The sequence below is a fragment of the Anguilla rostrata genome, chromosome 4 (assembly GCF_018555375.3).
Source record: "Anguilla rostrata isolate EN2019 chromosome 4, ASM1855537v3, whole genome shotgun sequence".
Classification (NCBI taxonomy): Eukaryota; Metazoa; Chordata; class Actinopteri; order Anguilliformes; family Anguillidae; genus Anguilla; species Anguilla rostrata.
Window position 1 is genome coordinate 7,539,045 of NC_057936.1, and position 13,087 is coordinate 7,552,131.

General features: G+C 43.9%; 1 protein-coding gene across 1 annotated transcript in view; it reads left to right on the plus strand.

Moving 5' to 3' along the window:
- LOC135252373 (phospholipid phosphatase 2-like) overlaps window positions 1-11,367 on the plus strand; it is a 35,163-nt gene extending 23,796 nt beyond the window's left edge. The window contains exons 3-6 of the mRNA XM_064330360.1: window positions 1,696-1,958; window positions 2,354-2,411; window positions 4,971-5,147; window positions 6,661-11,367. Coding sequence (XP_064186430.1) covers window positions 1,696-1,958; window positions 2,354-2,411; window positions 4,971-5,147; window positions 6,661-6,810 — 648 coding nt within the window. The 3' untranslated portion in view covers window positions 6,811-11,367. The remainder of the gene's footprint in view (window positions 1-1,695; window positions 1,959-2,353; window positions 2,412-4,970; window positions 5,148-6,660) is intronic.
- The last annotated feature ends 1,720 nt before the right edge of the window (window positions 11,368-13,087 follow it).

The following is a 13,087-nucleotide window of genomic DNA, read 5'->3' on the forward strand; positions in this document are numbered from 1 at the left end:
TTGTTTGTCAAGTCACATTGAATCGTTTGTGCGCTCACTGACTGAAATAGAGTGCAGAAATGATTCACATGTTTACAGTCTCAAACCCACATGACTATAGTTATGCCAAAATAAACCCCAGAAAAACACACACACACACACAAGGGTTCTCGTCACAAACCCGGTGATGTTAACTGAGAATTGCATGATGAGCTTAGGCTAAAGGTGACTTGGTGAAAGGCTTTGCTTGTGGAAGGGCTTTTAGCGAAACGTGTTTTTATCGCAGGTGTTTGCGGCAGGGATGTCAGTCTGTTCAAACCGCAGTACACATTGCATCATTGCTGGAGGTGCACTGGCACAGTTCGCCTGAAAAAATAGCTGGTTTCATTTATGCCGTGTGCAGTGTTCCCTTTCCGATGTGCTTCAGATGTGCTGGAATGGGCCCATGACTCTCTCAATGGGCAGAATATTTTTTTCAGTTACACACCCCAGTTACTGTTTTTTAAACGTAGCTTGACATATACAGCACTGGCACAAATTATGGAAACAGTGCATTTATAAACAAATTTTGATGATTAGTGCAATATTTTCTCTTATTGGCGTAATAAATGTAATATGTAATAAATGTAATATCTACAAAAATGAAGAAATAATTGGCATTTATGTTAAACAAGTAATAATCATTCCGCCTTCTTACATGTATTCATTCATACCTACATAATTGATCAGTGTAATGTATCTTACTGTTGGAAATTTTATATTCAGCTTGAACATGTATTTTGGTGTCCAGTATTTTTCATACTTAAAATGATAATATTCATGCAAAGAAAAGTGTTTTTTATTTTTTATTTTTTACTTTTATTTCAAATTACTGATGTCACATAATGTCTTTACCACTCATGGGCGAGATAACGGTTTCGAATACGTTTTTACAGACGAAAATGGAGAAACATCAACAGAAGAAAGGGCACAGATAAAAGTTTTAAGAGTGCCAAACTTCATCTTTAAGCCCAGTGTTTCCATAATCTGTGCCAGTACCATGTTCACATTTGGAATTATGTGTTTACAGCTTAACATATGTCGGAGCAGCTGTGTGTACCGTGCACTGTACTTGGTGTTCAGTCACGGTGTGTAATATTTGGACTGGGATGTGTATACTTCACCAAGTTCTTTTCATGTGTCAACTGACAACCCACCTCAGTACCTTCCAGAACCACTGATATAGAACGTTAAATTATACTATCATATGTCCTCTGACATTGTGTTACAGAACCTTAAATTATACTAACATGTATCCACTGATATTGTGTTACAGAACCTTAAATTATACTAAGATGTATCCTCTGACATTGTGTTACAGAACCTTAAATTATACTAAGATGTATCCTCTGATATTGTGTTATAGAACCTTAAATTATACTAAGATATATCCTCTGATTTTGTGTTACAGAACCTTAAATTATACTAAGATGTATCCTCTGATATTGTATTGCAGAATCTTAAATTATACTAAGATATATCCTCAGATATTGTACTACAGAACCTTAAATTATACTAAGATATAGCCTCTGATTTTGTGTTACAGAACCTTGAATTATACTAAGATACATCCTGTGACATTGTGTTCTAGAACCTTAAATTATATTAATATCTATATCCCGTGATATTGAATCTTTCCTGCGTGCATTTCAGTCAGTCTGACTCTCCTTCCCTCAGATATCCTCTGGAGAGGCCTACCTGGTCTACAGCAAGAAGATCTACTCCAACTCGGACTTCAACCAGTACGTGGCGGCGCTCTACAAGGTGGTGGGCACCTTCTTGTTCGGCGCCGCGGTCAGCCAGTCGCTGACGGACCTGGCCAAGTTCACCATCGGGCGCCCGCGCCCCAACTTCATGGCGGTCTGCGTCCCCAAAGTCTGCCAGGGCTACATGCCGCAGATAAACTGCACCGGCCCCCCGCGGGCCGTCACTGAGTCCAGGTACCGAGGCTAGGACTAGCGTTGCGTCTGGTGCGGCGTGCAAAAGTGCAAATTAAAAGATGATGCAAAGGGTCAGAGATAGTGTCACGGCAGCCAATATGCCTTAATGGATAATTACTGTTTTTTTTTCAACCTTCTTAGAATTTTCCATAATTCCTGTTGGTTCTGGTAGTAAGACCTGCTCTTCACAGGGATGAGCAGGTTTGAGGGTACTGGAGGAAGTTTAGGAAGCATTAGTCGGGCTTTCCCATTGAGCTCAGGGTTCCAGCCCACAGCTGCTGTACCACTTCAGCACAACTCGCCCATAGCGTGTCTGCACCTACGGAGAGAGAGAGAGCATGTGTGATGTCACATGTGTGATGTCATGTATTTATGATGCTTTCTCTGCACCCCAGGTTGTCGTTCTACTCTGGACACTCCTCCTTTGGGATGTACTGCATGCTGTTTCTCGCGGTGAGTATCCAGGGGACGCCTGGCACCATCGCCCAGACAACCTACAGACTCAGGCTTTCACGACGAATAGATTAAACAGTTCAGCTAATATTTTGGCACCGTACTCTGACGAAGTTTCACTGACCAGAAGCTCAGCTTGTTTTGACACTTGGTAAATAGGAGGTGACTTTTTGCAAGTGTTCATTTGTTGTCGTTACTGTACTCTACCATACCACGAATATGTCGGCAGATCAGCAAATTTCAATTCTGAGGAATCTTCCACAGGCTTAAGGAATCGGTCAATAATCAACCAATCGGTCTTTCGTGTTTGTGTTGTGCTGTTTGCAAACAGGTTAGGCTGTCACACAGCATTTCAAAATGGATTTCTTTCAATAGGCGAAATAAGGGAATAAAATTAAACCAGAGAAAATCTTAATTTAGCCAATTTGGGAAAACTTGGATGCCTCTCAAGCCGAACCCTCTGGAAAATGTCTTGAAGAAAGTATCATGAGCATTTATTATCCGTGTCTACAAGCTTAGCACTTACACTTTTGACCAATGTTGTTATTTTTTTTTTTCGTCTTAGCACTTTTTGAAATTTGCCATATTCGATTACTCACTCATGGACTTTGAGTTAGAACAGAAGTGCAGATATTCACTGTCCTTCTCATGCTTACATCTTCCCATATTGGATGACTGTTACATAGTGAGCGTTGTACCATATTGAACCTGCGTTCCGCAGGTGTCCAATGACCTTCGGTATGCACTTATGTTACGTCGCTTTGGATAAAAGCGTTTGCCAAATAAATAATAAATGAAATTTCTTTGGGCAAGGGGAGAATTTAGCCTGAGCTGCAGATGCGCTAACTGAAGACGTATAAAAAGACGTGTCTGTGTCACAGAAACCACGGTCAGATCGAGCAGTGGCGGCGCGGCGTTAGCGCTAACGAACCGCGCGGGGCTAAAAATTTCACATCCTGGCGTTACCTCAGGATCCCACAGACTGCCGCGGGTCCTAAATTCGCACACACACAGACACACACCCATGTAGGGCCGCACGGTCCCGTCCTAGGAGGTGGGCTTTAAACGTCCTTTTAACAGGGGCGGGGGGGGGGCTGTGTGTTTGCGCAAATAAGGACAAACACGGAGGCCCCTGCCGAACTGAGGCACGCAGATGCCTTTCGCCTGTAAAGTCCTGCGAGATTCCTGTAATTTTCCAGGGAAAACGGCCTCAGCTCGTGTTCTCTGTCCCGTTCTGTGGGGGTAGCAGCGCTGTGCTAGTCTGTCTGAAGGGGGGCGGAGCTGGGGGGCAGGGGCGCTAGCCATCGTTACCCGTGTAAATAAAATTTAAAAACGAGCCTCCGATGCCAAGCTAAGCGTTTAGTCATTCTTGCTGCCTGCCGTGTTCTCCTCCAGGGTTGCCTTTCGATATCCTGGACACATTATTCATTTTTGTTGTCGCACAGAGACAGGCCATTTAGGGCATGGATTCTGTCTGTCCAGTCCTGTCCAGTCCTGTCCTGTCTGTCTGTCTGTCTGTCTGTCTCAGGGGGGTGTTCCAGCTCATGTTGCCCCCCATCCAGCCTTGATGCCGTTACACTTTTTCTGTGTCCCGGAGTCTCGCAGCCTAGCAACAGAGCTCAGGCAGTAGTGCTGTAAAACTTAGTCCAGCTTGGAGTTTGACATTTTTTTTATAGGCTGTGCAGTTCATTTATCAGAAGGATCCAGCTTTGAGTTTGGCACGTTCTACAGGCCATGCTCTGCAGTTATTAAAAAAATCCAACTTTGAGTTTGACTCCTATTACAGTTCACGTGAGGAAACGTGCATCGTACTGCTTATCATGAATCAGTAGACATCCAACAGGACTGAAACACACAGGCAGTCATAAATGACTTGCTTTCATTTTTTCTTTCGCCAAGAATTTTCATTGTTAAATACTGTAAGGGGAAAACTGCTCTCTTTCTCACTCGCTGCTTTCCTCGTGGCCATATGGTCAGTCAAATATAGCTTTTGCTTTTTTTCAAAAAGGATTCTGGTCGAAAATGGAAAATGTTGGTCAATGGTCAACAGCAGGTAGAAAAGGTAGAACGACCTCAGGTTTCGAGAAGCTATTTAATGTGTCCAAAGCCACAAGCTGACATTAAGCTGCAGTAATAGTTTATATTGTAGGCGCACACAGACACACACACGCCCACAGACCCACACACACACTCCCACACACAGTCATACACACACACACACACACACTCACACACACACACACACACACACACACTCACCCACCCACACACACACACACATACACAACCCACCCACCCACCCACACACACCCTCCCCCCCACACACCCCCTCCCCCCCACACACACACACACCCACACACACACACACACACTCACACACACACCCACGCACATTCTTATAAACACACACACACACACACACACCCACACAAACACTCATACACACACACACACATTCGTACACACACCCACATACACCCACACACGCTCACACACACACACACCTACACACACACACACACGTGTAAACACCCCCTAACCCCTTGTCTTCCCCTCCAGCTCTACGTGCAGGCCAGGCTGGTGGCAAAATGGGCGCGGCTCCTTCGGCCCACCATACAGTTCTTCCTGGTGGCCTTCGCCCTGTACGTGGGCTACACCCGCGTCTCCGACTACAAGCACCACTGGAGCGACGTTCTGGTGGGCCTCCTGCAGGGGGCGCTCATCGCCATCCTCAACGTAAGTGCCGCCGAATCCGCTCGCGCTCCTGGGGGGGGGGGGGCTCCTCACTTCAGCGTGAGGCTTTTAACGACCGAAGGCCTCACGGGGGACTCTCCTGGAGGCGTTAGCCGCTGAATTCACAGTGAGTCACCATGGAAACCAAAACACAGATTCAGTCTTTTTTGACCGCGTGAGCACCAGTGGGGAAAACCGTTCTAGGTGTAAAATTTGATTATTTCCTGCTTCTTATACGTCAAATGTTTTGACTCGTTAGACACAGGTACAACTTGTAAATTGCTTACCGAAAATGTTCAGTGTGTACAATCATATGAAAGCAGAATTTTTTTTCTGACGGTAGATTTTTCTTCTAAAATTGTCCCCGTAACTCTTGGCAATTTCAATGGTGTCGAAAGGGTTAAATTATTTCAAATAATCACGTGACGAAAGGCTGCTGATTACAGCAATAATAAAATATTATGGGCTGTTTCCTTTGCCTGATGGCCATGTCCGCCCCCCCGCAGCGGTTAGGCCTCAAAGCACAAAGCAAAGATGTGATAACACTTCTGAGCCTGCACTCATAAAGCTGTACAGAGCAGGAGTGCTGATCAACGATCAGTTTGACCTTCTTACTCGCAATGAATAAGTTACAGCAGCCTACAGTTCACAACCCTGTTCCTGGAGATCTACCATCCTGTAGGTTTTCACTCTAACCCTGACAAAGCCACACCTCATTCAATAACTGGAGATCTACCATCCTGTAGGTTTTCACTCTGACCCTAACAAAGCCACACCTCATTCAATAACTGGAGATCTACCATCCTGTAGGTTTTCACTCCAACCCTAACACAGCCACACCTCATTCAATAACTGGAGATCTACCGTCCTGTAGGTTTTCACTCCAACCCTAACACAGCACACCTCTATCAACAGCTAGAGATCTCATTCAGCTGCTCGTTAATAGAATCAGGTTCGCCAGATTAGGGTTGAAATTAAAACCTACACACTGCAAAAAAAAGTCTGTCTTAACAATTGTTTTAGTCTTGTGCAATGAGACTTATAATTGTATTGTTTTCTAGGAAATATTAGCTCTAAGTTTTTGGTTAGAAATGGAGATTTTAAGTCTAAATATAAGATGAAAGTATTTGCTAAGATTTACTTATTTTTTAGTTTTCGCAGTGCATATGTCTCCAGGAACAGGGTTGGGAACCACTGTGTTAGGGTATGGACAGAGGAAAAGTTCGAGATCAGCACTCCTGTTCGGAGATGCTTTATGAATACTATCATCAAAGCTGCTCTTGCTGCCTACGGCCAGCCTCAGCCACAGGGCCCTTATTCATGAAGTGTCCCATCGTAAGAGTCCTGCCCTAGGATCAGTTTTACATCTTAGCTCATGAAGGGGGAAGGCTATATACTGTAATGGACGGGGGAAAACCTGATATCCATGTCTCAGCACTCATACTCCGAGATGCTTTATGAATACGGGCCTTGATGTTGGTTTCCCATACCTGCTGCCCCCCCCGCCCCCCCGCAGGTGCGCTACGTGTCGGACTTCTTCAAGAAGAGGTCCCCGCGCTGCTCGAACCCGGACACACCGGAGGGGGAGGAGCTGGAGGTGAAGCCCAGCCTACAGATCGCGGACGGCGACCATAGCAACCATTACAGCTACCCGGGGTCGGTGTGAGGGGGGGGCATGTCCGCCACCTAGTGACTCACCCCAAATCCCACCCCCGACCAACCCCCCACCCCCACCCCCCCGCCCTTCTTCCTGCACCTCCACGCCCCACAACCACTGGACTGAGAGAGGGAACGGCGTCAACACACACAGCGCACTGGTGTCTGTGCAGAATGTGCGTGCCCTCCAACAGAAAGACTGATCACCCCAATCCGTCTGTATGTGTGTGTGTGTGTGTGTGTGTGTGTGTGTGTGTGAGAGAATGTGTGTGTGTGTGTGTGTGTGTGTGTGTGTGTGTATGATTGCTTATATAAGTGTTTGCTGTCTTATCACTCCAAATGATGTTTGTATGGTATTTTTAAAAGCATTTTTTTGAGGAAAAAAAAGTCACTGTTGGAAATATTTTTGAGGAGGTTAATGCTTTTGTGTAATGACAGTTGGAAGAACTGAAAGAATATGATGATGAAAATACATAAAGAATGGATGGGAAGACAAAGAAAGAAATAACCAGGAAGAGGAAAATTAAGCAAATAAGGATGCAATCGTCTATTAAAGCAGTGGTCTCAAACTCCGGTCCTGGTGGGCTGCAGTCTCAACTGGGTTTTACAATTTCATTTTAAATAACAGCCAATTTTTTCGTCTTGGAAACAGGGCGTGCCGACTCTTTAGCTAAACAACGACTTAAAATGAAGCACTTAAGGGCCAGAACACATCAAAAAAACAGCTGACACAGCAGCGGCAGCCCTCCAGAATTTCAGCTTGAAATCCCTGCATTGAAGCATTAGCGTAGGCTAGAAACAGTCGGTTCAGTGTATGTCATACTATTGGACGTACAGCAAGGTGTGCAGTGCTGTTCACAGTGTATAGTGACAAACAGAAGACACACTTCTGTTTGTCACTGCAGTGACAAATTCGACGTGTGCGTTCGCGGAGTCTTCCTGGTCTGACATTTAGTGGTTTATGACATCAAAACCTGTTTCTGTCTTTGCGCGCAGTTAGTGACTTATGACTCCCAAGCCTAGATGAAGTGTATGAATACCAAAACGTATCTGTGGTATGTAGGGTGTGAAAAGTGACGGCTTTTTGGAGGTGGTGTTTTAGCATAAGTGACATAGTGAGTTCTGTCATGGTGGTGAAACTTGTCTCACTCTGTATAATGTGATTTCTGCTTCCTTTCGAAGTTTATCTACGATTTCATTTTTGTTGTTGTTGTAGTTGTTGTTGTAGTTGTTGTTTTTGCCATGCTCATTAGATGAATGAGGAAAGAGGATAATGAGAGATTTAATGGTCCCTTTTTTTAAACTGTGTAATGTCTAAGAATGCAATACCACTATGTCGTTGCACAATCACTGCACAATTCGGCATGCACGATACATTCGGTCATCAGAGCTGTGTAGCAGTCTTTTAATTTAGGTGAGGTTTTCCACTTTCTAAATTATTGGTGAGCGACGCAGACCAATCTGTTTCAGGATTTGATGCCAGCTTCTCCTCTTCATTTTCTAAATAGCCCAATCATTATTCTGTCCGATGTTTTTTTTTTTGTGTTGTTGTTGTTGATAAAGTTGTGGCCTACTGGTGCAGACCGTACAGGTTGGGGAAAATGAAGGCAAAATAATTGGTTGGAACAACAACCTGGCCCACTCACACTGGTCCCCCCCAAAACAATTTGGGGGCGGATCAAGGCTGATTGACATGGAGTCATGACACGCCAAATTTACTACCTAAAAACAGATCGCTGTTTCGTACTCACCAAAGAATTACCAACGTCAAAAAAACTTTAATTTCCGCCCTACTAATTAACTTCATGTTGACCTCCGTGACGGACGTTGATTTAGACGTCTAACTGATGCCAAAATGTTTGGTGGGGGTGGGCCTAGAATGGAGTTCTGCGCCCCTGATAAATTATTGCATGGAACCTCTCTTTCCAAATAGTTTTCTATTCAAGATTGAAAATAGAAAAACACTTCTGACCCTCGGGTCTGCTGAAGAGGCAGGACTGGAGTTAAGACGGGACGAAATGCCTCATACGTTATTTAATTACCTTTTTTTTTTTTTATACCCTCGTCACTTTGTCATTACTTTATTCTGTTACTGCTGGAGAATAATCTTATCATGTTTCTTCTGTTATTTTTTTATTTTATTTTTTTTGGTTAGCACTGCACATTTATCACAATCACAACCAACTGTCACCGCAACTGAGATGGCGCCTGCTATAACGTTAGCCTCTTTCCTGTTGATGTTCAGTTGTGGGCCCGCCTTTGTGTTTTTTGTGTGTTGTTTTAAGATACGCACTCTCTCTCTCTCTCCGGAGGACTTGTACCCATCATCAGAGACACTGAGCAGCTGCGAGATGATGGGGACTGGGCTCACGTATTACTCAAGATGGTTGCCTTGGAAACGGATTGGGACGTGGCAGAAAGTTGGACTTCCTCGGTCCTCGGCCCAGCACACCAAAGACCTTGTATCTGCCGCAACTCGGACGTTACGTTTCTGGAACTTTGCCATGATTGGGATTGGGCCCTTCACTCGTCTTGTTTGGACTAACATACAGCTGTGTGCGCCCCTTCTGTGTGTGTTAACCCACAATGAACAAGGTCCCTTCTGCTAGCAAAATATTAATCTCTTATGCCTGAAATTTGGGGGGATAGATGGCCTAACGTCAGCGTGATAAAGGTTTGACAAGTTGCGAAGCTGCTCAACAGTTCTGTTTTTCACAGCGATGACTTGCGTGCAGTGGAGAGGCTGCTGTTGCCTGCTGCGCAAGTTCACGTGGTTTTTGGTCGTGAGGTTCTCGAAGGGCCGACCCTGCTCTGCGGTTGGCTAATCTCATCGATCTGGCGTATAACGGAATCTGCACGCAGGCAATTTTAGAATTCCCCGAAACGAGAAACCACTGTAGTGAAACGTGTAATTAGTCACGCAGGTATTGGCCCGGGATGGCCGGCTCTTATTTGATTAAAACGGGAAAAAAAAACGAAAAAAAAAAGCGGGAAGATGCCGGGAAGTATTGGCCTTCTCACTGTTCTCACTGCTTTAGGAAAGTGCCCTTGTGCTGTGAGGTCCGATCTGTGGGTTTCCATTTTGTTTCAGGTTACGTTTAGCACAGCTTAGCGAGCTACCGAATCGAGCACCGCCTTGGATTTTACACAGCCTAAGAGTGGCCCTTGAAACGAATTAGCTCATAACTCCCTCCTGTACTCAAACGCTGTGTCAGCCAGACCCCCTGGTATTAAAGACAAAGCTATGATGTATATTTTACTCTCTATATAGTGGTATAGTTTACTTGTTTAAGAAAAATAATATCAAATAGCACAGTTTACTCAAAATGCACATAAAACAAATATTCATTTGCCACATTCTGCTTTTTGTTCTGAGCTTTACACCAGGAAGTGGCCAGACATTGACTGGGCCTCGTCGTATGACCTGCCAGTGACTGGCAAAGTCTGATGGGGCAGTGGGCTGAATATTTACAAATATTTCAAGATGTTACAGATTCACTTTAATTTCACATTGGCGGTTTTGCTGAGGATGTGGTCCGAGGATAAGGGAAGGACTGCTTACAAAAGTGCTGCAGAGGACCCAGATCCAAGAGTCAGTACTGAAGGATTTGACAAAGCTTGAGCAATCAAAATATTATACATAATAGAATAGAACCTGAACTATGCATTGACAATTTTGGTTTTTGCCAGCGTTAATTCAGTGATATGCATTTGTGAAATCAATTTGCATACCCTGGAATTTTTTTTTTCTCTCCAAATTTTGAACGCCCAATCATATTAATTGGCTCGACAAATGGTGGAAACAGAATCCTGTCCAATCTAAGCATAGCTCCTTTGACCTTTAACCTTTAACCTCTGTCACATGGTGTAGGCGGGTCACATGGTGCAGTTAGCTGTGGCAAACTGCACATGAAGCCATGTTGTGCATGAAGCTCCTGGCCTCATGTTGCTCAGGCATGGTCAGGAATCGATTCTGGACCAATAAACCCACGACTGCATTCAAAGGGCAAGAGTTTTCCCTAGATTTGCCATTCTCAGTCTGGGGGCTCCTGTAGTTTGGGGGGATTTCATATGAAGTCTAAAGTCATCAGTCAGTCTTTGACTGTGCTTATAAACAGTGTGAAGTAGTAAACAGTAAAGCAGTGTGAACGAGTCTAGAAGAGGGACAAACATGAAAGCATGGTTATAACTGCACTACTTTAAACACTTTGTTACACTGCAAAATAAAACAGCTTTTGCTCATGTAAAAACAAGTAAAATCATGCTAATATAAAATTTCATACAATGTATAGTATACAACCCTGTTTCCTGTGCCATGCAAGTTGTCTATTTCACTGATGTACTGGTGTCTGATTTCAACCTAGCAGTAAAGGTAGCACCTTGTAATTGCAATTGTGGCACCAATACACAAATCCTATTTCATACATAGCATATGCATATATTACACAGTTTCAGTTGGTCTGTTTATATCCTGTCTTGTGCTGCACTTGTGACCAGAGAGAAGGTGTGTAAGTATACCGAAGAACCCATAAATTTGGCTAAATAAAGTTGAGAGATTTATACTGAAGCCTGCGTGGAGAATTGGTGATTCGTCAACAGGGCTCCCATCACACAAGCCTTGACAAAATAGCAACAGAGTTTTGGGTTCTTTTTTATGTTTGGGCATGTTTGAGTGGGGTTGCAGAGGGTTTTTTTTTTTTTTTTTTTTTAACACAAACTGCTTTCTATACCAACGTTACAAACCCATGGAAATTTAGGGAAAATAGTACAATATATAGAATAGAATGTCCTTACATTTATGTAGCACATATACATAAAATTGTGAGTACCAGATCCCTCTCCTTTTCTTTCTATAAATAACAAACCCTCCCTCATATTTTCTGACAGATGGGAGGCATCACCGTGACATTTGTGGAAAAAGTTTTGTAAACATGGATTAATTTGTGTATTTCCACATTGACTCACCAGATCATTTACTCTGAATAAGGAAACTGTTTTCTGTGGATGTCCTCTTGATTCCTTTCGGGTCCTCCCTGGGCACGGTTTGCTTACAAGCTCCTGGGTGCGTGTGCTGTTGTGGTGATTGTTTTAGTGGTCATGTCCTTCAGCGTCCTCCTTCCAGTTAATTGGGAACGTTTGGCCTTGTCTGTTCCTGCCTGGTATGGAGTGGACAAGGTGTCCTGCGTGAGAGGAAGTGGGATTCTCCGTACGTCTGTCTGTCTGTCAGTAATCTCCTCCAGCTTTCACCTTTTTGGCTGGTGTTACTTTTCTCCGGTCAGTGTTAAGGTGCGATTGCGCTGACAAGATTGGAAAGTGTGCTAACATTTCACCTACTTGTGGACGACCTCTCACACTTTTGTGAGTGCACATCATTGTCTGTTTCTTGTGGAGGCTACGTTGCTGTCAGAATTAGATGCAGTACCGACGTATTCTTGGTTCAGAGCGCAATCGCGCTACTTTTCTGAATTTCCTTCCTCTTGTGACATGACTGTGGAATCTTGACCCTGATGTTTTTATTTGAAAGACCTTGAAATATGATAAAAACTAAATAATTGGACAGCCGACTGGTTTGCACCTTAATTCCACTACCAAATGTCATCTGTCCATGGAAATTGAAGTGTATGTCATTGCAGAAACCAAACATAAAATAACGACCCTCAATGTTGATGTCCACATAGCAAAATTAACCCAGACACCAAAAAAAAATGTATCCTTAAAATAGCATTGGCAAGGAGAAGTCAGGGAAAAATTAAGCCTAATCTTAGTAGGAATTTTGTTGTTGCTGTGACTCTTATCTATAAGCATAAATACAGCAGAACAGTTCTGGATTATTATTTTTATTGAAGTGGCTGATTAATAAGATTAATAATAATAGCAATAGCAATAATAATAATAATAATAATAATATTTTGATTGATACTTGGCCCTCTGATGATCAATTCAAGCATATATTTCTGATCTTCGGCAGTATGGCTGCAGACTGGAGAGAACTGGGGACCAGAGCGGCTGCTTCGGGGTTAATTAGCCATCAAGACTGCAGTGCATCATGGGAACTGTGGCCTCGGGCCAGGGCTGCTGTGATTTACACTGCACTAACTTCATGACATTCTGTCAGGGGCCCTGATTTACGGCCCCAGACTCCAGCCCGCATTACACATACAGTACGACCCCCCCCCCCCCTACTCCCCCCAACTCCCCCGATTTATAGCCTGGCTCTCCAGCAAGACTCGTTTAAAACAAAGTGCAGGAAGAAGGCAAAGCTAAGAGTGATTCATCACTTCTGCGGC